Source organism: Micromys minutus, assembly GCF_963924665.1.
Source record: "Micromys minutus genome assembly, chromosome: 5".
Lineage (NCBI taxonomy): Eukaryota > Metazoa > Chordata > Mammalia > Rodentia > Muridae > Micromys > Micromys minutus.
Window position 1 is genome coordinate 80,065,727 of NC_137974.1, and position 24,380 is coordinate 80,090,106.

The window sequence follows — 24,380 nt, forward strand, 5'->3', positions numbered from 1 at the left end:
CCCCAGCACCGGGATTATTATAAGCACAAGCCGTCACTTCTGGCTTTTTACATGGGTTCTAGGGCCTAACTCGGGAGCTCATGTCTGCGAAGTGAGCCACTTTGCTGATGGAGCTTTCTCCCCACCCTGAACCGTTTATTTCAGAACAAGAGGGAAATGGGCATGCTGAAGACCCAGGCCCCAGGAACATCTTTTAGGACCTCTTAGCCCTGACAGGTGCTATGAGAGTAGAGTTAGAGAATCTGTGTTCCTTGGGTTCTGTTAACCAGAGAACCACATACCTCCCTGTGGTTTCTTTACTGTGTGAACAATAAAACCAGCCTCCGGCTCCCAGGGTACTGCTAGAAACAGCATGATGAAGGTGGGGGAGTTTGTAAGAGCTCTGCTGTACGCATCTGAGTAAGGTTTTAAAGGAAATGTCCCTCTGAGTTTACCTGCCAGTGAAAGGGTTGTCTGAATCATAAAGCCTTTCCCGAACCCACACTTTAAGTATGTGGGTGTTCCGGGGACATGGACACAGGGTGCTATGCTTCTCCAGACCTTGACTAGAAGTTCCAAGGACTGGACCTGGACTGCCTTTCTTCTCATCATGAAATTTCAATCTCTGCGCAGCAACGGTAACTAGGCAAACATTTTAGATCTTTCCCAGTATTTCTTTCAGTGGCTGATTTGTGGTTTTTGATGTTCTTTCTTCGGCCTGCAGGGCCACTCCCCATCCCCCGACCTGTCTCTCGAAGGGAGTCTTGTGACTAAGGAGGGTGTCTTCAGAACACCGACAGTCGGCCTGACTCATGCTTTGGAAACTGGGTGTTAGGGTGCTCAAGTGTTGTTGGCACAACACTGGCAGGGGCTGGACATTCCTCCTCAAGTTTGACTCCAAGCCTGTTGATTCTGGCTAACTGCTCAGGCAATAAAAGGACCAAGGCCTTTAACTCATTTGGGAGATATCACTTGCTTGGGTGTTTGGTAAGGAGACAATGGAGAACTGTATCAGCACAGAAACTGACAGCAACTGTTGTATCAGTTTAAGCACCTGACCATTTACATATTTACCCAACAATTTATGAAGTTGCCGTAGCTCACCTACATTATTTCTAAGGAGAGATTGCCCCATAGTGCTGACAGATTCCCATTAGCAGTCTCTAAGCAGGCATAACTTCATTTTGATTCTGAGCTTGGAGAAACACGGTAAGATGTTTTCAGCTAGGGGATAACTTATTACTGTGTTAGTTAATTGAAGAAACTGAAACGTAACATTTGGATTTGGACTATAAACTACAAATGCTCCTGTGCCAGGTTACCAAGTCACACGCAAAGTATGAACACATAGTGAAGGGGCCACGTGCACATTACAAGGCACATTCAGTAACAGCATCAAAAATATATCCTATTACCTGCGTTACGAGAAGCAGGTGGAAAAAGCGTTGCACCTTCTGATGAGTGTTAACCTTTTCCCCAGATCCCCGAGGGATTTAAAACTGAGGTTAAGCTTGTTTCTGAGTCACAAGACCTACAGGGAAGGCCTTCCACTAGCCTGAGGTCTATGTTAGTAAGGACTCCACTCTCTGCCCCTCACCCATAAGCATGGGTTTAGAGGCAGCAGAACCTCTATGGGGCCACACTTTAGAATCACCACAGTGCCTCCGCTCTGTTCAGAGCTGGTCGCAGGCAACAGCAAGTGCTGGATTCTACTGGGCTCCACTTTGCTCCTCATGGGACTCCTAAGACACAGGACCTTCCTCCATGGAGCGCCTGCTCAGTTTGTTAGGAAAGCAGCTGACTTTTGCAAGTAAGCTTCATGGCTTCTGAGCACGTTCCTGCCCTGACTACCCAGACACTGAGAACATGGCCATAGGAACTTCCAAGCAGGATTTGCTTCAAGATGTCTCCCTTGCTGCCTTATCCTGGGGGCAGTCTAGGTAAAGATACTCATTCAAAACCTCAACAATAGTGGGGTGGCAATGGTGGCAAGATGAAGGTATGGAAAGAGATGAAACTCATGAAATATGTATGCATGTATGTACACATATATATGTAGCTATGTATTATGTATATATGTATACAAATAAAAATTTACATATATACATAGTGTCTTAGTCAGGGTTTCTATTCCTGCACAAACATCTCGACCAAGAAGCAAGTTGGGGAGCAAAGGGATTATTCAGCTTACACTTCCATATTGCTGTTCATCACTAAAGAAAGTCAGGACTAGAACTCAAGCAGGTCAGGAAGCAGGAGCTGATGCAGAGGCCATGGAGGGATGTTACTTACTGGCTTGCTTCCCTTGGCTTGCTCAGCCTGCTTTCTTATAGAACCCAGGTCTACCAGCCTAGGGATGGCACCACCCACAATGGGCTGGGCCAGGGATGGCACCACCCACAATGGGCTGGGCCAGGGATGGCTCCACCCACAATGGGCTGGGCCAGGGATGGCACCTGGGCCCTCCCCCTTGATCACTAGCTGAGAAAAATGCCTGACAGCTGGATCTCATAGAGGCATTTCCCCAGCCGAGGCTCAGATGCTTTCTACACTGAGAATGGCGTAACTCACTGAGACTGGGCCCGAGTTCCTTGAGATACGTCCAATTTATTATGTATTTCAACAGTCCGTACTTTTTGCTGCCGAAATAATATGTAACGCCGTGAACATCGAGTTAGATTCCAGTTCGGGACTTTTACAAATAAAACTGCTGTGAACCTTTGTGTACACGTTGTGTGAAAATAAGATTTCATTTCTCTGTGATGTATGCCCAAGAGTATGACTTCTGATCCATTTTTACCCATAAAAAGACATGCTGAGCTTAGTAATCCAGGTCCTCTCCATCCTTGCCAACATTTGCAGTTGGCGGATTCTTTATTTTAGCCGACGTGATCAGTGTAAGGATAACTGATGGAGGCTTTGAGTTACATTTTGTTCAGGCTCAAGGATGCTCTCTGTCTCTCCTCTGTCTCTGTATCTGTCTTAGTGAAACATGCTTTCGGTCCATCTGTGTAACTTGCAGGCCCGTTCCTTTAACGATCAAGTGTTTGGGAGCCCTTTTCTGTGTACTAGGTGCACGTAATTTTACTAGGTAGAAATAGGTAAAGGAACTTGGGAGCAGGCACACAGGTTATACACATATACCCTGAAGTTTTAAGGGATTCTGATATCCTTCAGGGGGCCTGGAACCACCCTGCCCTCGGACACCAAGGGGTGACAAATCTTCATTTTATTGTGAGTAAATACACCATATAGTGGTAGAGGGAGGGACTGGGCTGGTCAGGGTCAGTGGAGGCCAAGTAAGCTTTGCCACAGGGAAGTGGTGTAGCATCTCATTTGAGAGACAAGAGAAAGTGTCAAAGGGAAATCAGGAGAAGCCCCTCTGGGTACAAAGAATAGCACACCCACAGGGGCAGAGGAGGTCTCTATGAGCACATGTGAGGAACAATACAAGCTTATTAACTTTTTTGGTGCTCCATGTGTGGGGTTGGGGGTAAGGGCAGAAGTGGTAAATGAGGCCAGAAAAAAAAAAAAATAGGGAGCTAGGGTTGTAGCTTAGCAGTGTCTGAATAAACCCCAAGAGTCAAAATTCCCATTTACACCTCCCAGAGGAGGGGAACTTTCTGACCCACCGTCCTTCTGAATGCTCCTGGCCTCGGAGGCTCTCCACAGCATCCCTTTATTTTAACAGTGACCGTCACGCTGGGATGAAAGCTCCCCACAGCAGCACAGTATGGACAAAGTCCAGCAAGGCACTAGGGTCTCGCTCAGTGCCACCCAAGGTCCGCACTTGCAGTGTCCTCAGGTAACAACAGACCCCAGTGCAGCTCCCAACTGTGCAAGCCGGGGTCTGAGCTGATTACTTATTCAAACACGGAACATCAATCTGGAAGCTTCTCTGCTCAGCACTTGTTCAGAGGCACTTGGCGTGATCAGTAACAGTGACGATTAGCGACTCTGCTTATTCAGAGACACATTAATATTCATCACCTTGGGAATATGCTGGAGTCGAGTGGCCAGACCTGACAATCTACAGACGTGTCCTGAAAAGCATGGCTCCAGGAGTCAAACTAGGTCAAATCCTGGCTCAACCAGAAACCTCTCATGCAGGGATGCCTTGTTTTGAGAAGCATCCCCTCCCACTCTAAAAGCCTAGAAACAACATGGGCAAAGTGCTCAGGAGTGATCAGTCATCCTGGGGCATGGGGCTCAGACTGTCCAACTCACACGGAAAAAGAGGGGCAAACTTTGTTTTCTAAGATGTCTCAAAAAAGAAATTTTGTCTTATGGTCAAATGAATAATTTTTTCCTCAAATCTATAAATATTTTCTGTCTATATTTCCTACATATACTAATTTGAAAATATTCTCAGAGCATATAGCTTCTGAAATGTTTTATCATGTCGGTCTAAGAAGCAAAGGTTTATAGTTACTATTTCCACTCAATTATTGCCTATTATTTCTTACCTTACTTTCATTATTCTATTTATTTCTGGGAATTCAAATCAAACAAACACATAAAAAATACTCCTTCTATCTTATATGCCTTAAAGATAAGTAATCTAATAGATGTTGTCAGTTTTTTAATTTTTCTGTGAAGCAAATTTCCAAGTGAGATAACTCAGTGGCTCAGCTTCTTTTGAAATTATTCCTTTGCTGTCGCTATAAGGAAATACCCTAGCTGGGGTACTTTCCAAAACTAAGAGGCTGGCTTAGGTCCAGGATCGAGGGCTCTGGTGACAAGTTGGTTTTGGTGAGGACCTGGAGGCGGATGGCAGTAACGTAAGCATGAGTCACATCACAGAACTAAAAAGCCAGAGAGATTCAGGCGTCAGGCTTGGGGTTTATAATGCCCAAGAAATCAGCAGCCCCGAGGAACTGAAGGCTCTACCAGGCTCCACCCCTTATGTTAAATGTCCCTTAGCTCGCTTCTGTATAACCACACCCGACATCCAGCTTCACAGAGCACATCTAAGCCACTGAACATGTCTTGTGACCCACTCCAGGTATCAATTCTTGTTTGTATTTTTAATGCGATCCGGTGTCCATGGACCAAGCACTTTTGAAATGTAGGACCCTGGCCTGAGAGCTAGGGATGGCTCTGTGGACAAGAGCACAGGCTGCTCTTTCAGAGCTTGAGTTCCCAGCACACATATGGTGGCTTACAATTGCATGCTACTCTAGCTCCAGGAGATCTGATGCCCTCTGCTGGCCTTCTTGGGCACTGCATGCACATGGTGCTGAGCCACACATGCTGGCAAACACGCATACAGACAATAAAACGACAAAACAAAATCTAACAACAGTGGGCCATCTAGTGTATGTGTACTGGTGCTCGCTGGGCCTCTCCTCCTTCACCTATGAAATGGAACTGCTAAATCTGAATTGCTGTGAAGATTCTGAGCTAACTCACCCCAAGGACAACTCACTGCTTCAGTGCACACTACTTAACACAGCTGGTCTACATCATGGCGTCCACCTAGCATAAGTGTGCCAACCTGTGGCCATTATATACTCGCTTTTACTGTCTGAATGCTTGAAATTCTACACAGACCTTATTTTTAACTATGCAAAGCACTGAAGAAAAAAAAAAAACAACCTAAAAAGGTGGTCACAGGTAGGCATGTGTGTAAAATTTTGGTCATCTGCCCTTACCACGAATTTCTGTTCTGTGCATACTTCAGCCATGCCAGACTAGAGGCAGGAGAGAGTAAGAAATCCTCTATGGCAGAACCTTAGCTGCAGCGGCCAACACATTTTACATTCTGTGGTGAGGTCCTGTGGGCGTGGCTTCACTGTGGTGCCCTGTGCCAGCAGCAGAGGCCCTCTGAGGTGAGCAGGTGGGCTAAGGCCGGGAACTCACTTGCTGGTAGAATTCCAGGCTCCTGCGTGGCCACGCGCACACTGTGCAGGCTCCTGCAGGGCAGGCACGAAGGCCTGGGACCCTGTTTTCCCCTTATCCTCACAGGCCCTCCAGAGGCTCATGTCTCGTCAGCAGGTGGGCTATGAATGCTGGAAGAGCTTTTTAGGGAACTATCGGCCCTTTGTTTAGAAATGGCACTTCTTCCTTAAGGACTGCTCTGCTCTTCAGAGGTCCCCTGTGCCAGGCCACAGACCTAAAGCAGTGCCTGTCAGCAGCTCTAGAGCGGGGCAACCAGCCAGACCCCCAGCTCTGCTGCTGCCAACTGTGAGGCCTCAGGGAGCCAGCTCACTGCTTGGTGATATTGTAGTGAGTAATACATCTCATCAGTGTCCTGTAGACTGAATGAAACAATGTATCCAGTTGAGTGGCTGGCGCAGAACAGGTGTTTAATCCGGGCAACATGGGGCCAGGTGTACAGAGAGTACCAGTGATTGGGGCAAGGGTGAATTCAGTTTGGAACCACTTCAGCTGTGCATTTCAGAGGTTCTTGTCTTAGACTGTGTGCAAAAGAGAACAAATCCAGCTCAGAGGGATACACTGTGGGAGAAAGGCACAAACCTCCACACAGTGACTGTGTTCCGACCATTGCTGGGCTCATGTACCAGTTTATCTACTCCTATCAGGACTTTGGCACTGTGTAAATACAGTGTTCTGAGTGCTGGGGTAGGCGCCTACAAACAAGCACAAAGAGGAAGTTCTGGGGAAGGCAGGGCTGTGCCAGGAGGAAACAAAACCAATCTATTAACGTCAGGCAATATTTACTGTCTGTAACAGTCAGTAAATGTGGCAACAAGCAACATATTCCTTCTACAGCCAAACGTCTCCTCCAAAAAAACGGGGGTGGGTTGTAATAGCATCTGCTAAGGTCACTGAGAACATAGAACAACTAAAGTTTGCCAGGACACGGTCTGTGGACTAAAAGGGCTCACTGCAGAGCCTTCCTCTGCCTTCCTCTAGAATGGTGGTTCTCCTCCTGTGGGTCATAACCCCTTTCATGGTCAAATGGCCCTTTCATGGGGGACTCTTAAGATCACCAGAAAACATGAATACTTACCTTATGATTCCCAACAGTGACAAAATTACAGTTATGAAGTAGCTATGAACCCTTGCTCTAGAGACTGCCCATCTCCAGCTGTGTATGTGGTCTCTTTAGGGTGGACCGGCTGGTTTAGTGTCAACTTGACACAAGCTGGAGTTATCACAGAGAAAGGAGCCTCCCTAAAGAAAATACCTCCATGAGATCCAGCTGTAAGGCATTTTCTCAACTAGTGATCAAGGGGGGAGGACCCATACCATTGTGGGTGGTGCCATCCCTGGGCTGGTAGACCTGGGATCTATAAGAAAGCAGGCTGAACAAGCCAGGGGAAGCAAGGCAGTAAGTAACATCCCTCCATGGCCTCTGCATCAGCTTCTGCTTCCTGACCTGCTTGAGTTCTAGTCCTGACTTCCTCTGGTGATGAACAGCTATGTGGAAGTGTAAGCTGAATAAACCCTTTCCTCTCCAACTTGCTTCTTGGTTATGATGTTTGTGCAGGAATACAAACCCTGTCTAAGACAAGGGGTCACTAGAAACTTTCTCCCATCACATGGGGCCCTAGCATGTCCATCACCAGCCTGTGACTAGGTCCTACAATCTTTTGGGTTTCAATTCTTTAACTAAAAAGTATGTAGGTCCCTTGGGGATACTTTTGAGTCCCCTGGGCAGGGCTTCAGGGGTGTGTACAGTTCTGTTCCAGCTGGATAGCACAGATGGAGGCTCTGGAGGTGGTCCAGAGGATAAAGTACTTGTTATGCAATGTGAGAGACTAAGTTTTGATCCCCAGAACTCAGGCCAAGCCCAGCGCACCTAGTGTGAGATGGGAGGCAGGTTGAGGAGAATCCTTGGAAGTCTTCTAGAGAAACAAAGTCTTTGCAGAGGCAAACAACGATGTGGCAGGTGAGGCTTAACACTAGCAGCTGTTCTCTGATATGTGTGCCATGACATATATGTGCATGCCATGACATATATGTGCATGCCTTGACATATATGTGCATGCTTTGACATATATGTGCATACCTTGACATATATGTGCATGCCATGACATATATGTGCATGCCTTGCTTGATTCCAAGATGAAAAACAAAACAAAACAAACAAACAAACAAACAAAACCCAAATATTGCAATTTAAAGCTTTGAAAGTCAGGATAGTCTATAACATGCAATGAAACATTATTCAGGCTTGGGAAGGAAGAAGTTCTGCCATAAGGTATAACGTGAACGAAACAGGGATGTCCGCTTTTAACCAAAAACACTGTATTTTAACTTACGCACAGGACCCAGGACAGGCAAACACTGATCTGTGCATAGCTCGGGTGGGTCTGGGACAGAAGCGGTGAGATTCAGAGCTGCATTTTAGCCACGGGGGTGCTGAGTTCTGGGTTACAATGACGGACATGTCAACAAGCCCCCAACTAGGCACTTCATGTCACCAAACTTAGAACAGGTCAGGATGATAAATCTTACACTGTGGTTCACCATATTTGTAAAAGCCATATTACAAAATCTGGAAGAGAAACAACTCCCGGGTAAGCCAGACAATGTCTGAAAGGGAGTGTGTTTTATGGAGCCCCAGAAGACAAGTGAGACCCTAGAGAATCAAACAAAGGACACAGGAATGGATTCCTCCATTTTGCTAGAGGCTTCTCTCTACCAGCCCTTGGGTTGAGCCTCCAACCAGGTGTAGGACCACAGAAGACAGAGTTTCTAATCTTGTTCTGGAAGGACATACCTTACTGGCATTCCCACATCAACAGAAGACTTGAACCAAGGTGATCTAACACCAGACTTCCCTCTTGGGCAAAATGGATAACAACCTTGGCATCTCTCCTCCACCAGCCCCACCGATTCTGTGGTGCGTGCAGGCTGCTCATGGTGGCCTCCGAGAGATCACGCCCCATTCCTTCACGAACCTGCATCTACTTTGGGCTTCTGTATGAGGGAGTCCTTTGCTTATTTTTTCATCCTTGGTATCTGAGAGTGGGAGAAATAGGATCTGGCCAGCCTTTCCCAGCAAGGGCTATTTCCTTAGCTTTCTCAGCTCTCTAGCTAACAGGTTCTTGGCAAATCACTTACACAGATACAGAGAACAGGTCTCCAGGGACAGACACCTAAAAAGCCAAAAGATCGGATACGATTCATCATTTTACACACACATTGCCACAGCCAAAATAAATACCACCATGGTTTCAAGTTTCTCAGTGAAAAGAAAAAAAAAAATTTTTTTTTTTTTTTTGGAGGGGAAACCATTCTCCAATAGACTTTGATCAACTTCCAGATACTATTAGCTGACCAGTTTGTGTAACCTGATTATTAAAGGCATATGTACAAATGGCATGTTTTTGATATGTTTAGTAGTCTTTTCTTCTGTACTTTTAAACATTTTTAAGGTGATTCTGCCATGAGCGTGGACATTTTAAATGAGCCTTTCCCACCCCTATGAACAAGCTGCCCCTCACAACTCAGCATCATGCTGCACACGGCTGGCTGAGCATGGTCCCTAGTCAGCAATGCCCACCCTGGGTGAGGTATTTTTAAGGGAAGTCCATGGAAGCATTGGTCTTTAGCATCTTCCAGCCATGCATTCTCTCTGAAGTGAGGCAAAGCTTCTGCATATGGCTCTGCTCTGCGGAGGCTGGGGAAGAGTTTGTTCTGGGCCTGATCTATGGACTAGACTGTAGATTGTCCTGAAGCTGTTTGTATTTTAATGTTAATTCCACTGCCCCAAGAAGGGCTGCCTAGTCACATGACTCCACCGGAACCTTCCCATTTTAATTAGTGAAATAGAGGAAAGCCAGTGACTGGGCGGGGCGAGGGAGGTAGAGAGGGCTGAGAGGTCAGAGGTCACAGGACACAGGGGGAAGATTGTGGGGACATGGAGCTTCCCAAGGACCAGGTGGACTCAGGTAGGATTTATTGGTGTTAAAAAGCTGTGAACATTAAGGATTTTATACGTCTAATATCTCATGTAGAAGGGCAGTTTGTATCTTTGTCTATCTGATGCAATCTTGTTGTATAGAGGGTTTGTGGATTGAGAGTTGAATATATAAACCTGTATGAAAACCCATCAGGCTGTAGAGTTGTGCTTGTGGGATTTTGGGGTAGAGAAACACCCTGGGACAGAGGTGGAGAATAGGCAGTAGTAAACCGCCAAGGGAAGGGAGTTTCAAGGACAGGGTTGGGCCATGGGCAGCTTGGACCGGGCACCAGAGATGTGTTGGCTCGTACCAGGGTCGGACCTGAGGAGTGAGACCTCAGGGCTGGTAAAGAGATAAACCATTTTTTATTTTTTATTATTTATTGCAACACTAGACCTAGACTGGTACTGGATCTTTCTTTTCTTATCCCTGGCCTCACTGAAAACCCTTAAAAAAAAAAAAAAAAAAAAACTTGATACTTGTTTGTCTTTAATCTCTTTCATTGTCTCTAAGTCCTCTGCTCGTTATAAAGGACAAATTAAGCTTCCATTAAAGCTCCGAAGGGCCACGGGGACAGGGCTGTTTTCAAGCTTTTATTCACCGTAAATACTCTAATAACGGCAATAACGGTGAGTTATTAGGTGTCGGCTCGGTAATGGGCACTTCCCATATGTTCCCTTTGGAAGAAGGAACATTTCACGGGTGGCTGCAATTTAGTCCAGCTTGTGAGAACTCCCAACTTTTACTGTACAACTAGGCACCTGGATGGGCCATTCTCCTTCTGCTTCATTGTGGTTACCGTGTTTCTTTCTTCTTAGGAGTTTAACTCCTCTAATCCTATCACCTTGACTGACTTAATCTTCGTTCTCTCAAGGCATACTTATTCTGGCCAACTGAGGAACATCCACAAATGTAGAGGGGGCACTCTCCTGGGCTTTTGTCTGCAAGCCTGAGTCTGGCCTTTGACTTGAGCATACACCCCTCCTGCCTGGCAATCCCCCACAAAAGCTAGCTCTGCTATCTGCCTAAGTGTGGGCTTTGCAGAGTGTTGGCAATCTCCACCCCTAACGCTGACTCCTTGGAGTTCCTAGGTGGGAGGACTATCTAGTGACACTCTGGCCGAGTCGTCAGGCATGACACTAAGACTTGTTCTTCCCAGGATAGCTGCCATCTCTGAAGGAGCACACATGGCCTTGAGACAGCAGCAATGGGCACCAGCTATGAACTTTGCTCTTGTGATCGAGGTCTGGGCTTCAAGTCCTGTCGTCACTATTTAATGTATTACAGCAGGGTAAGATAGTCACCGTGGCTCCTGTCATCACTTGTCTGGTGTGGTCAGCCATTTGAATTAGACTCATAAAAGTGAGGACTCAGCAATGTCACACTGTGGCTTTAATCTGTCTTTCCTGTGGATGAGTATATTTAGTAAAATAAACCTTTTCATCTGCTCAGTGGCCATTTGCATATCTTGTCTGGTATCCTTGAGGACTTTACACTGTTTGTTGTTTATTTATGGATTTTCCCAGAGTGCTTTGCATATTCTGGATGCGTTATTCGCCAGGTTATAGACTGCAGGCATATCATTCAAATTTCTGGCTCGCCCTTTCCTTCTGATGAAATCAGTTCCCTTTGATACAGGTAAATTTATTAGGATCTTTCTGTTGTCTGGATTTATAATTTCGCCAGAGAGAAGCATTTTCAGGCAATGAAGGCACCACCCTTTAATTTTCCCTTGAAGTTCTTAGTTTTATACTGAGGTCCATCATCTGTCTCTGCAGCTGAATAAGCAGGAGACTCAGTCCCTCACTGGCTACCTTGGTACTGTGTGGTGAAGGCTTTCCTTTCCAGCCTGCCTGCTCTGCTATGTGTGTAGGAAGGCAACTGTGCCCACGGCTGTCCTGTGCCCACCGCTGTCCTGTGCCCATGGCTGTCCTGTGTCCACAGCTGTCCTGTGCCCACGGCTGTCCTGTGTCCACGGCTGTCCTGTGTCCATGGCTGTCCTGTGTCCATGGCTGTCCTGTGTCCATGGCTGTCCTGTGTCCATGGCTGTCCTGTGTCCACGGCTGCCCTGTGCCCACGGCTGCACTGTGTCCATGGCTGTCCTGTGCCTATGGCTATCCTGTGTCCATGGCTGTCCTGTGCCTATGGCTATCCTGTGTCCATGGCTGTCCTGTGCCCACCGCTGTCCTGTGCCCACCGCTGTCCTGTGCCCATGGCTGTCCTGTGTCCACAGCTGTCCTGTGCCCACGGCTGTCCTGTGTCCACGGCTGTCCTGTGTCCATGGCTGTCCTGTGTCCATGGCTGTCCTGTGTCCATGGCTGTCCTGTGTCCATGGCTGTCCTGTGTCCACGGCTGCCCTGTGCCCACGGCTGCACTGTGTCCATGGCTGTCCTGTGCCTATGGCTATCCTGTGTCCATGGCTGTCCTGTGCCTATGGCTATCCTGTGTCCATGGCTGTCCTGTGCCCACCGCTGTCCTGTGCCCACCGCTGTCCTGTGTCCACGGCTGTCCTGTGCCCATGGCTGTCCTGTGTCCATGGCTGTCCTGTGTCCATGGCTGTCCTGTGTCCATGGCTGTCCTGTGTCCATGGCTGCCTTGTGTCCACGGCTGTCCTGTGTCCATGGCTGTCCTGTGTCCATGGCTGTCCTGTGTCCACGGCTGTCCTGTGTCCATGGCTGCCCTGTGTCCACGGCTGTCCTGTGTCCATGGCTGTCCTGTGTCCACGGCTGTCCTGTGTCCATGGCTGTCCTGTGCCTATGGCTGTCCTGTGTCCATGGCTGTCCTGTGTCCACGGCTGTCCTGTGTCCATGGCTGCCCTGTGTCCACGGCTGTCCTGTGTCCATGGCTGTCCTGTGTCCATGGCTGTCCTGTGTCCATGGCTGCCCTGTGCTTATGGCTGTCCTGTGATTATGGCTGTCCTGTGCCCATGGCTGTCCTGTGTCCATGGCTGTCCTGTGTCCATGGCTGTCCTGTGCCCATGGCTGTCCTGTGCCCATGGCTGTCCTGTGTCCATGGCTGTCCTGTGTCCATGGCTGTCCTGTGTCCATGGCTGTCCTGGGTTCATGGCTGCCCTGTGTCCATGGCTGTCCTGTGCCCATGGCTGCCCTGTGTCCATGGCTGTCCTGTGTCCATGGCTGTCCTGTGCCCATGGCTGTCCTGTGCTTATGGCTGTCCTGTGATTATGGCTGTCCTGTGCCTATGGCTGTCCTGTGCCCATGGCTGTCCTGTGTCCATGGCTGTCCTGTGCTTATGGCTGTCCTGTGCCCATGGCTGTCCTGTGCCCATGGCTGTCCTGTGCCTATGGCTGTCCTGTGCCCATGGCTGTCCTGTGCCCATGGCTGTCCTGTGTCCATGGCTGTCCTGTAATTATGGCTGTCCTGTGTCCATGGCTGTCCTGTGTCCATGGCTGTCCTGTGTCCATGGCTGTCCTGTGTCCATGGCTGTCCTGTGCTTATGGCTGTCCTGTGCCCATGGCTGTCCTGTGCTTATGGCTGTCCTGTGCCCATGGCTGTCCTGTGTCCATGGCTGCCCTGTGTCCGTGGCTGTCCTATGCCCATGGCTGTCCTTTGCCCATGGCTGTCCTGTGTCCATGGCTGCCCTGTGTCCGTGGTTGTCCTGTGCCCATGGCTGTCCTGTGCCCATGGCTGTCCTGTGCCCATGGCTGTCCTGTGCCCATGGCTGTCCTGTGTCCATGGCTGTCCTGTGCCCATGGCTGCCCTGTGTCCATGGCTGTCCTCAGACCCTTTCTTCTTCCACTGCTGTGCCTACTTTAAGCCAGTGCTGCACGGTCTTGTTGCTTTCATGATTAAGTTTTGAAATCGGGTATTTATACGGGGATGCCCTTGCTCTCTATCAAGGCTCCTACGGCTCTCTAGGTTCTCTGCTTCCGGTTGACTTTCCCCTTAATACTTCTGTGTGTTATTTCCTTTTCTTGTTCCATAGGACCAACTAGGATGCACAGCAGAATGCTGGGCAGAAGTAACAACCAAAGACGGTATTGCTAGTTTTAGGAGGAAAACATTTGGACCACTACTTTTAAATGTGCTACTAGAAGCAGGTCTTAATTTTTTTAAATATATATCCTCATCATCATATTAAAGGTTTCTCAATAGTCCTAGTTAGCTCATTAAAAAAAATCACTTATGAGATATAACTTTTAAATTTCTAAAAATATTAAAAAATTTTTTTGAGTTAACATTTTTGTCATGTACTTTTGCTATACCCACTTAGATTGGCTTTTTTGTTATTCATTTATCAATATAGTAACATATATATGCATGTATATAAGACAATATATAAACATATATACATAACAGTATATCAACACACATAGATATGTGTATATGTTAATATCAATTTTTTAAAACGGGTGTAGCTCTGGCTGTTCTAGAACTCACTCTGTAGATGAGGGTGACCTCAAATTCAGAGCTCTGCCTGTCTGCCTCTGCTTCCTTAGTGCTGGGATTAAGGGCTTGTGCCACCCTTGCCCAGAATATTACTTGTAATGTTAAAGCAAACATATACTTTTGTAGTCAATCTTACCAAGTCACAATAAATTCTATTCTTCCAATAAACACCCAGTTGGCTATGCTAACACATTAAGTATTTTTGTAAAATGTTTTATAAGGCATACTGGATCCTAACTTTCTTTATAAGGTTTATGGCTGGCTCTGGTGTCACATTGGTCTCAAAAGATGGATTGGATTTCCCTTTCTCTTTTACTTCCTGGATCTGTGGAATGCTAGTACTTCACTGACAATGTTCCACTGGTGATAAACATTTTTTATTTAAAAATATGACAATTAGTAGCGAGACTACCTGACTGAGGAAGAAGTTCCTGTTTATTAAAGGTTTGACAGGAAATTTAATTATTTAGTAGCACCAATACTGCATTCAGATTTCTTGAGACAATTATCATAATTTTAATTCCTTTTCAAGAAAACTATCTGATCTAAATTGTCAAATTAATTCTCAAGGAGTGGCTCAGGATACCTATTTACTGCTAATTAAAGATTCATAGGGAATGTGAGAAGCTGTCTTCTCTCATGGACAAGGCTGGCAATTTGTGTTTCTCTTCTTTTTGCTAGATCAACTTTGCCAATATGTTAATTTTGTTAATTTTAATTTCTTAAAATTAAAAAGCTTTTTATTAATTATCTTTACTGTTTGGTGATCTGAATTATTTTTAATATATATGTTTTACTATTTATCTTAGGTTTAGTTTCTTCTATCTGAAATTTTTATCATTTTTGGGTTAACATGTAAGATAATGAATGTATTTTTGGTTACATGTGTATGTATGCATGAGTGTGAGTACTAGTGTTCATAGATACATGTGTATGTATGCATGCGTGTGAGTACTAGTGTTCATAGATACATGTGTATGTATGCATGAGTGTGAGTACTAGTGTTTATAGATACATGTGTATGTATGCATGAGTGTGAGTACTAGTGTTCATAGATACATGTGTATGTATGCATGCGTGTGAGTACTAGTGTTCATAGATACATGTGTGTGTATGCATGCGTGTGAGTACTAGTGTTCATAGATACATGTGTATGTATGCATGAGTGTGAGTACTAGTGTTCATAGATACATGTGTATGTATGCATGCGTGTGAGTACTAGTGTTCATAGATACATGTGTATGTATGCATGCGTGTGAGTACTAGTGTTCAGATATTTTCATCGACTTCCCCTTTCCTTCCTGCTCAGGCACAATTACGTTCTAACTTCACGAGTGAAGTGCTTTTTAAGGCAAAGGTTACTTAGAAACATAACTTCCCAGTGTTGAGATTTAAATGATACTTTATCACGACTGACTTACAATACAATTGCTTTGTGTGATCATGAGCACACAACCTATGGTGTTTTCATTCTCAGACGCTTCTTGGTAATCATTTCCATTGCTCCCAAGCCGGCCAGCCTTGATTGGTGTCTCTGCCTCAGGAAAGACTCTGCATTTGCACTGTGCATACTTAAGGCAGAGTGGATGCTAAGGTGGCACATACGTCCCACAAACTCTGATACGTTTACTTACTTTTCTTCCAATTACTAGAGAAAAATGTGTTAAAAATCTGCCTGCGATGCTAGTCTAGTCAGTTTTTGTCATGACTTCTGAGTCTGTCAGTAATATGTATTTATGAACATCATACCTCCTCATTAGCACTAAAAAATACTCACCATGTCCTTTATCTTAGAGACTATTTGGCAGCAGTACTAAGACATTTGCTCCAGTTTTCTTGCATTTGTTATATGAGTAATTGTTTGGTTTTGTCTCGAGACTTCCATTTATTTGTATACTTATACTTGAAGTATGGACCCTTTAGACAATATGTAGTCTTGACTTTATAGACAGCATGGTATTTTCCCTGTAAAGTGGAGGTTTTAATGTATTTACATTTAACACAGTCATTGAGGCTGGATTCACATTTACTAGATTCCTATTGGTCACCAGGGCCGGATTTACATTTACTGGCTCCCTATTGGTGTCTCCTGTCTTTTGGGTCTGCTCTTTTCTGCTCTGTCACCATTTTGTTAATCTAGTTTTAAATTTCCGCAGTTACTTTTTGGCTATCAAAACTCTGCTCAGCACAGCTTCTTCTAGTGACATCCCGGAGCACACTCTATAAATATTTATTTCATAGTCTCAACTGAGTTTCCCTCCTCTCCAGTGACTCTAGCTTGTGTCAAGTTACTGGAATAAGAGCCTGCACAGCGTGGGACTTGGAGCTGGAGTCATGGGTGCCTGACCTGAGTGCTGGGAACCAAACCCAGGTCTCTGTAAGAGCAGTATGTGCTTTTACCAGGAAACCTTCTCTCCAGCCTCAAGGGTGACTTTACTCTCAATGCTTGGTCCTTTTGGGCCTAGGGAAATCGAGGTTTCACTCAACACCGCTATGCTGGGTGAGATTTGAACTCATAACTCCTGGTAGGAGTTGAAGTCCCTGCTCCTTTTTAGTTTTCTCGTTATGGCTCTTCCTACTCTGCTCTGCACATTCCCCCCACCTATGCAAATTAGAAGCCATTAAAGCACTTGTGGATATTTACATACACAATTGGGTGGGGTTGGGCTGGGCTGGGGGGAGGGGAAAGGATCTCTTTCTTATGGCTTTTACCTTTATGAAATGTCTGCCCCTAATAATCACACACTTTCACAACTGCAGACTTTATCCTCTGAAGCCTCAAGCCACTGCAAGTATGGCTCTCATCCCGAGTCCTGGCTGCTCCTTGTGGACTGCCCCCAGGAAAGAGGCTTTACAAGGGCTCACTCCATCCACTTGGCTTCTTTCCGGGATCAAACTTCCCCCGTTTGCTTTAAATTGTTAGACAGGAGGGCAATCTGTCTTGATGGGCTTTTCAAACATCACTGATGTGACTGAAACTCTTTCACGGGTATTTATGGTTTTCTTTGTGTCTAAATACGAAATGGCTCATTTCATCTTCTTGAATTCTGGGCTCATTAATCCTGAAGGAAATCTCAGGTATCTCCCCCCATCCCTTTGGTTTACCACACAGTGCACATTCACAGCTCAGCATAATTAGGGGCAAGGAGGGAAGGCGCTTCCTCAGAAAGTGTGCCTTGCTTCCCCATGCTATTTGCTTATCCAGACAGGATTTGCTGTGTATCTGTGGCTTTCAGCTGTTCTGGAGCAAAGCCTGTTGACCAGGATTAACCTTGAACTTGCAGTGATCCTCTGGTTTCTGCCTCCCGAATGCTGGGATTGCAGGTGTGTCCTGTCATCCCTTTGGCCAACTGTAGGCCACAGTTTATGTCCACCCAGCTCCCATGGAACTCATAATTTCCCATCTATGCTATTCAAGCGCTCTCCCTTTGCCCTCTCCTCTGACAGCTCTACCTCCTGTTTCTGTTAAATTCTGATTCCTGAGTATTCCCTTTTCCAAAGTCTGACCGTCGCTGTCGCTGAAGGGTGACAGGGGACAGGAATGCCCTCTCCTCCACAAGTCCACATGATGGATGAGACCTTCTGACTATAGTACCGTGCTGGTTATTTTTATGAATCTGTGACAAAATGACTCAAAGGCACAACTGAAAGGAGGGAAATGTTGGTTCTGCTGCACAATTCAGAGGGTACAGTTTGGTCCTGTGAGCTTTGGCAGTATATCAGGACAGTGGGGACAAGGGTCGGAGAAAGTTCTCACCTCAGTGGATGGGAAATAGAGAAGGGGACAGAAGGGACCAAAAACCAAGAGAATCTCAATGATTCCCTTCACGTGAGCTGTTAAGTCCCAGAGCTAAAGTCTCTAAATCCCAATAGTGTCAGCCAGAGGTAACCAGGTGTTCAAAACCGGAACCTGCGGGGGACATTTTCTTTTCAGACCAGAACTAATACCTCAGAATGTGATCTCATTTTGAGATAGAATCTTTATAGAAGTCATCATGCTCAAACGAAACCATCAGGGTGACGTCTAAAGTCAACAAGTTAGGCCTTCATCAACATGGCTGGTGTCCTTACAGAGAGAAACCCAGAGAGTTGTGTGTAAAAAGGTTATGCTGAGAAGGTCTACAGAGAGAACAGACGTGAGCTTTTATGTGAGGAGCTCAGGGGGCCATCCCTTCCAACTGTCAGAAGGAACTGACCTCCCCAACCCTTTCATTTGGGACTGGTGGTCTCCAAAACTGTGGGAAATACATTTCTGAATTGGGTTATCTAGTCTGTGATATTTTGTAACCGTAACCTATAACGGGTACACCTCTCCAGCAAAAAGTTGTTCAACATTTTAAAATTTTCCTTCCAGTTCACGGCTGAACATTTGTCTCAAGATTATACGTTCCTAAGGTAGGCTCCAAATTTGCCTTTAAATTGGACAACCTTTCTGATCCTTAGGTTTCTCATATGTAATGTGTAATGTGGGTAGAGTGTACCTGGTTATACCTATTACAGGAAAACTCAAATGACGGGCATATGTATATATTTGTGTGTTGGGTTTGTAGGTGCTTATGTATGTATAGTAAGTATATACAAATATGTGAGTAGGTCTATATAACATCACACACGAGAACGTCTATGCTACCTGCGTCTAAGGCTTTGGAGTCTTAAGCTGGGCACCACACTATACACGCTGACACATGCATGTGTCTATAGTACTATGTACAAGACCATCTACACTACCTGTGTCTCAGGCACCAGAGTCTTAAGCTGTGCACCACAGTGTCCCTACTGCGTGAGTGCATCAGAGGTCAGGAAAGGACTCCAAGAGGCTCCAAGCCCAGTGCCCTGCTTTAAAAAGAGCCTTGCAAATGCATCCTTCTGTCCCTGTGACTTCAGTGGTCACCATGCCACAGTGGACAGAGGAAGGCAGGAGGTGCACCGGGGATTTGATATCCTAGAGGTTAAATGTCTGGCATCACCTACCTAACTTCTATACATTAGAAGAAATAGGTGCTAAGGGGGGAAAACACTTCAGGGAGTGGATGTCATGGAAATATAACGGAAGGAAGAGCAGATCACTAGCAGCGCGCCAAATCTCAAGAGTCAGATTGGTGTCTGGCGAGCGAAACTTTAAAATATGTGAAGTTAAGTACAGTATGCTGACAGCTTCCTAACATATTTCTGATGCTCTTTTTGTCTGTCCGAAAAACAAGACAGATGAAAATTTGTTAGGCATTTCAAAGACTGCTGCTTTTATAATAATCAATGCTCTCATCAAATAATGAATAAAGCACAACTAACTTACCAACAGCTTAGCCTCTAGCCATGTACATCCCCCCCCCACTGCTTCGTCCAAATGGTACGCAAAATGACTAACTGCTTCAGCGACTCTACCCTTCTCAGTTCTTTAGAATGCCTCCAGATGGCATTAAAACTCTTTGCTCATTATATTCCGAGGCAGGATTTAAAATTAGCAACATCTTAATCATTTAGGGCTATCGTGCTCACTATTTCTGGGAAAGAACAACGGCAGGAGCCATTGGAACTTTAAAGGGTAATATCTGGAGAAACAGAACCTGCAGAGATGCCTATTACTAAACCTCCAGCCACTCTGTGTGAGGCGGGGGCTGCTCTGTCTACAGAAAGGGATCTTGGACAAAATAAGAACAGGACACCACACCGTAGCTACAGTTGCTAACAAAGAGCACTTCAGGTAGCAAAGAGAACACTGATCCAGAGACAGATACAATCACAAAGTCATTTCCATGATAAACATGTTTCATTCCCCCACCAAAGCAATCAAATTAAATGTTCTAAGGCGGAAGCCTGCGTTGGATCTCAACTAAACAGTCATGCGTCAGTTTGTCCTCCGGTGGTGTTGAGTATTGGTATATGAGTTAGTAATGACAATGATACTAATTAATAGTTAATACCCATCACTGGACATGGACTCAATGGCCTGGATCTCACCAGGTTGGCTAGACTGGTTGGCTGCTGAGCCCCACGGATCTGTCTAACACCGCCTGTCATACCACACACCCCAGAAAGCATTTAACCGACTGAGCTATGTGGCTCTGGTATTAACCATTACAAACATACTTATGTTCTTTCAAGTCTGAGGGAGACAAAGACAATAACATCAGAACGAGGAACATGCACCTTCTCAGTGTCGCTTCTCATCTTTAAGAAACACTTGACTTAAAAACATCAATGAAATCTTCGGATCTCAGCAACATTTCTAGTTGGGTTTGTCACATATTTCAGAGGTGGGACTGCAGATGGCAGGCTCTTCAAGTGACTTGGGTACTTCACAGTATGTGGTATGCGGGACAGAATGTCCTCCAGCCCATGTGCAAAGTTCTGCAAATCTCACGTCAGTGTTAAAAGTCTCCAGCCAAATTTTAAAGGGCTTATCTCCATTCTCCCTAGTACACACTCTCTAGTCTAATTATATTTCTGCTTTATAAAGAAGAACATTTGCATTTGCAAGATCCCTTTTCTATGCGAAAGCAGAAAAACCTCAAAATGCGTATGTACCCGAAAGCATTTAAAAAGACATTATCATAAAAAAGGAGAGCCTCGGGCCTCCTTCCACCATGATTACCACTATTACAAGATACTTGCACTGTTTCATTTTGTAAGGCATATTAAAGAACAGTCATCTCAGAGAGAGACTCGAAAGACACTTACGAAGTGTTCGATGTGCCATTGTCTGGACTCTCTGGCTCCGCATCAGCTTTCTCTTAAAAAGGAAGTGGAAAAAAAAATCAGTCTCACAGCCCTTAAGATGTAAGATTAAACATATTCCTATGCTCCTATTAACAAGCTTTCAAAGTGTGCAGCAGGAGGCTTTTAAAACATCTTTTATTGTTTGAGAACCGAACGTGGAAAGGGAAAAAAAAACCCAGTTTCGTTTTGGCAATACAATTGCCCAGGCACGGGGCCCTGAGTAGGTACTAAGGAGCTATTTGCAAACAAGCAGAGACATGGAGGCAGACCTTGCCAGGAGATGAATATCTTACAGATGGAATCAGTTTCTCTACACTACATTTTACAGAAAGTTGAAGGAAATAAACTCATTAGCACTGTATGTCCAAGGCACTCTGAACTTTGACCCCTTCTGCTAACACAAGCCAAATGGGGTCAGGCCGAATTAGAGAGAACTTGGAGAGAATCTTACAAAACACTGAAGCCACAGTCATGAGATGTTCAAGAATTTTACCCCCTGGACAACTCTGGCAGCAGATTTGGGGGCTTCCAATAAAAGCAGAATATGATATAAACCAGAAATCCCTTCTGATCACCAGAGAGGCAAGTAAAAGAACGTTTCTACAAGGCGTGGCTATTGGAGATTTAGTTTTAGGAGTTTGGAAGCAGTCCAGATTCTTTCCATGACAGGCATAAGGTAATACTTAATCCCGGACCAACTGGTGGTTTGAAATGTGCACCCTCGTTTTGTAAGCAGTGCCTCTGGTTTTATGGCAATGGAAGGAAAGGGGCAGCTCCTGCTACAGATGCCTCTACAGCGCCAACTGTCGGACAAACCGAAGAGGTGCAGGAGATAAGCCGGTGGCAGCACTAATCTTTGCATTCATGGTCAGCCTGACACTTCCCAGCATCCTTTGCTTCTGCTCCACGCCTTCTAACTACCTTACTGGGATAGGTTTGCTTGTCCTCTATCAGCAGTGGCTTGTGGTCCTATCACTTTGGGAACAACCTCCTGGAATACACAATGAACTTATCCCGAAGAATCTGTCCAAACTGAGATCACAAGTCTACACTGTACTTTCTTGCAGGAGATTAAACAATTTTGAGGAAGGAAACAGTTACATGCATGTTATTCAGATTTAACTGGGCTGTGTGTCTGTATTGTGCCAGAACACTCAGGAGAGGCAGCAACTCAGCCCAAATCCATTAAGGAGAGGAAAAACAAACAAATAAACAAACAAACAACCCCTCCCCAAACCCCACAGCACCTACATCCATACCAACCTGACTAGTTGGTGCCCAACCCAGGTGAAACATGGTCAGATATAAGCAAACACATCAGATTGTGGTTTGCTCTAGCACCCCGAGTTTTACATTAAATTGGGTCTTCTGGGTGGAACTGTGGTATGCTCATTTAGGAGACAGGCAAGGTCTGGTCAAGGGGCCTGCATGCTGGAAAATAACCTAATTTAGGCTTTTCCGGAATCATATTCCCGGAACAACCGCCATTCCTGCCACAATCCCAAAATACAGTGGTAGTACCTGCATTAAGTAAGACAAAATTAAGCGAAGGTTTAATTCTTATGTACACTTGACTCTCCTCCCTCCCCCACATTTGGATAAATGGGGTACTTTCCCCAGGGAACAGCTGCCAACAGTTACACTAAGGCATCGCTACAATGGAAGCTATCAGACAGGCTCAGCAGTACGAGACAGCAAACATTTCCAGCAGTTCCTGCCAGAAAACATGGAATCATTATAAGATAAAGAAGACCTTATTTGGGCGTCTCCATGAATGTTTTACCTTGACCAATAATCCTGCCCAGGAGCCAGGCTGAGGGGACCCACGCTGGATTGCACATGGGGTTCCAGGGGCTGAAGGTGTTGTGGGCTGGGTTGAGCATGGGCACAAAGCCACACTCATTATCTCTGTTCTTAGCAGCATTTATGTTGTGGCAACAGGGCAAACAGAAGAGGTTTGCAGGAATAGGAGGGACAGGCACAGCAAGTCTGATAGCAGGTGCTCTCCACAACCTGGATGCCAAAGGGAGAGGCACTTTCTGGGGAGAAGCAAGGCCTGGATTGAGACAGGGATTTCGGTTTCATTTCTTTTTGTGTCTTTCTTATTGTCTTTCAGGGAAGAAAGAAAATAAGAACCTCAAGTAAATAAACAACATCTTTGAAAATTTAGGTGATGCAATTTCTGAAGTTAATTTGAAATGTTCAGGGCACAAGCTACTGAGAATGGTCACCACTTCACCAGGGCTCCAGGGAAATTGACAAAGAGCAATCAGAAAGCCTCAGGACCAAGAGTTTGCAGGTGGCTGCTTGCACCCCGCAGAGAGGACTCCTGAGAGTCACCTTACTTTAGCTCTTGGATGCCACCACTCTCTCTGAGGGTGGGCTGGGTTGGGGGGAATCTGCATCACTCATTAAAAAGGCTGAAGAGGTACAGGATGGTCATTTTGCATATGGGACTGGAATTCCAGAGAGGAAAGGGGGAAAGGAACCACAGCATCTGTGAAAATGCATACATACTCAAATGTATATAAAGATATTAATCGATACTTTCTATATCTCTCTATCTCTATCTATCTTTCTATCTAGTGTGTGTGTGTGTGTGTGTGTGTGTGTGTGTGTGTGTGTGTGTGTGTGCGCGCGCGCCACATGAGGGTGGAGCATGTACACCATACAGGTATGTCTGAGGACAGTCTCTGGGAGTTGGTTCTCTCCCATTTGGGGTCTACCATAGATCTCAGGCATGGTAGACCCCAACTTGAGTGCAAGTCACCAGGCTTCATAAGAAACACTTTTATTCACTGAGTTTATCTATCTATCTATCTATCTATCTATCTATCTATCTATCTATCCATCAATCATCTATCATCTATCATTTATCTACCTATCTATCATCTACAAATCATCAGTCATGTATCTACCAATCATCTATCTACCCATCTACCAATTTATCTATCATTTATGGATCATTTATCTACCTACCTACCATCTATAATCTCTCTATGTATCTATATCTATAAATAATCTCTATATTATCTATATGTATAGCCTCTATATCTATTGTTTATAGATAATCTATTATCTACATTTACACTTATAGATAATCTCTCTACTTTCTAGATCCATTATCTATAATATAATTTACATATCTGTAGATAATTTCTATGAATCTATCTGTTATCTATAATCTATTATCTATAGATAATCTGTTATCTATAGATTATCTATCATCTCTCTATCCTTTCTATTTTTTCTTCATTCCTTCTTCCTATATCCACTGACCCACCCATCCACCATATATATTCGTGTATGATACACATATATTCAGTGTCACATGTGTCTCCTGATGCCCAGTCACTAACATAAAAGTACAAGCCCCTTGGGCAGGGTGCGGTTTAGAGTT

At 45.3% G+C, this 24,380-nt stretch overlaps 1 protein-coding gene across 2 annotated transcripts in view; it reads right to left on the reverse strand.

Moving 5' to 3' along the window:
- AFF3 (ALF transcription elongation factor 3) overlaps positions 1-24,380 on the reverse strand; it is a gene marked incomplete at both ends in the record, with an annotated part of 424,260 nt that overhangs the window by 102,568 nt on the left and 297,312 nt on the right. For both annotated transcript variants that reach the window (XM_080916707.1, XM_080916706.1), the window contains one exon: positions 20,942-20,993. In XM_080916707.1, coding sequence (XP_080772833.1) covers positions 20,942-20,993 — 52 coding nt within the window. The remainder of the gene's footprint in view (positions 1-20,941; positions 20,994-24,380) is intronic.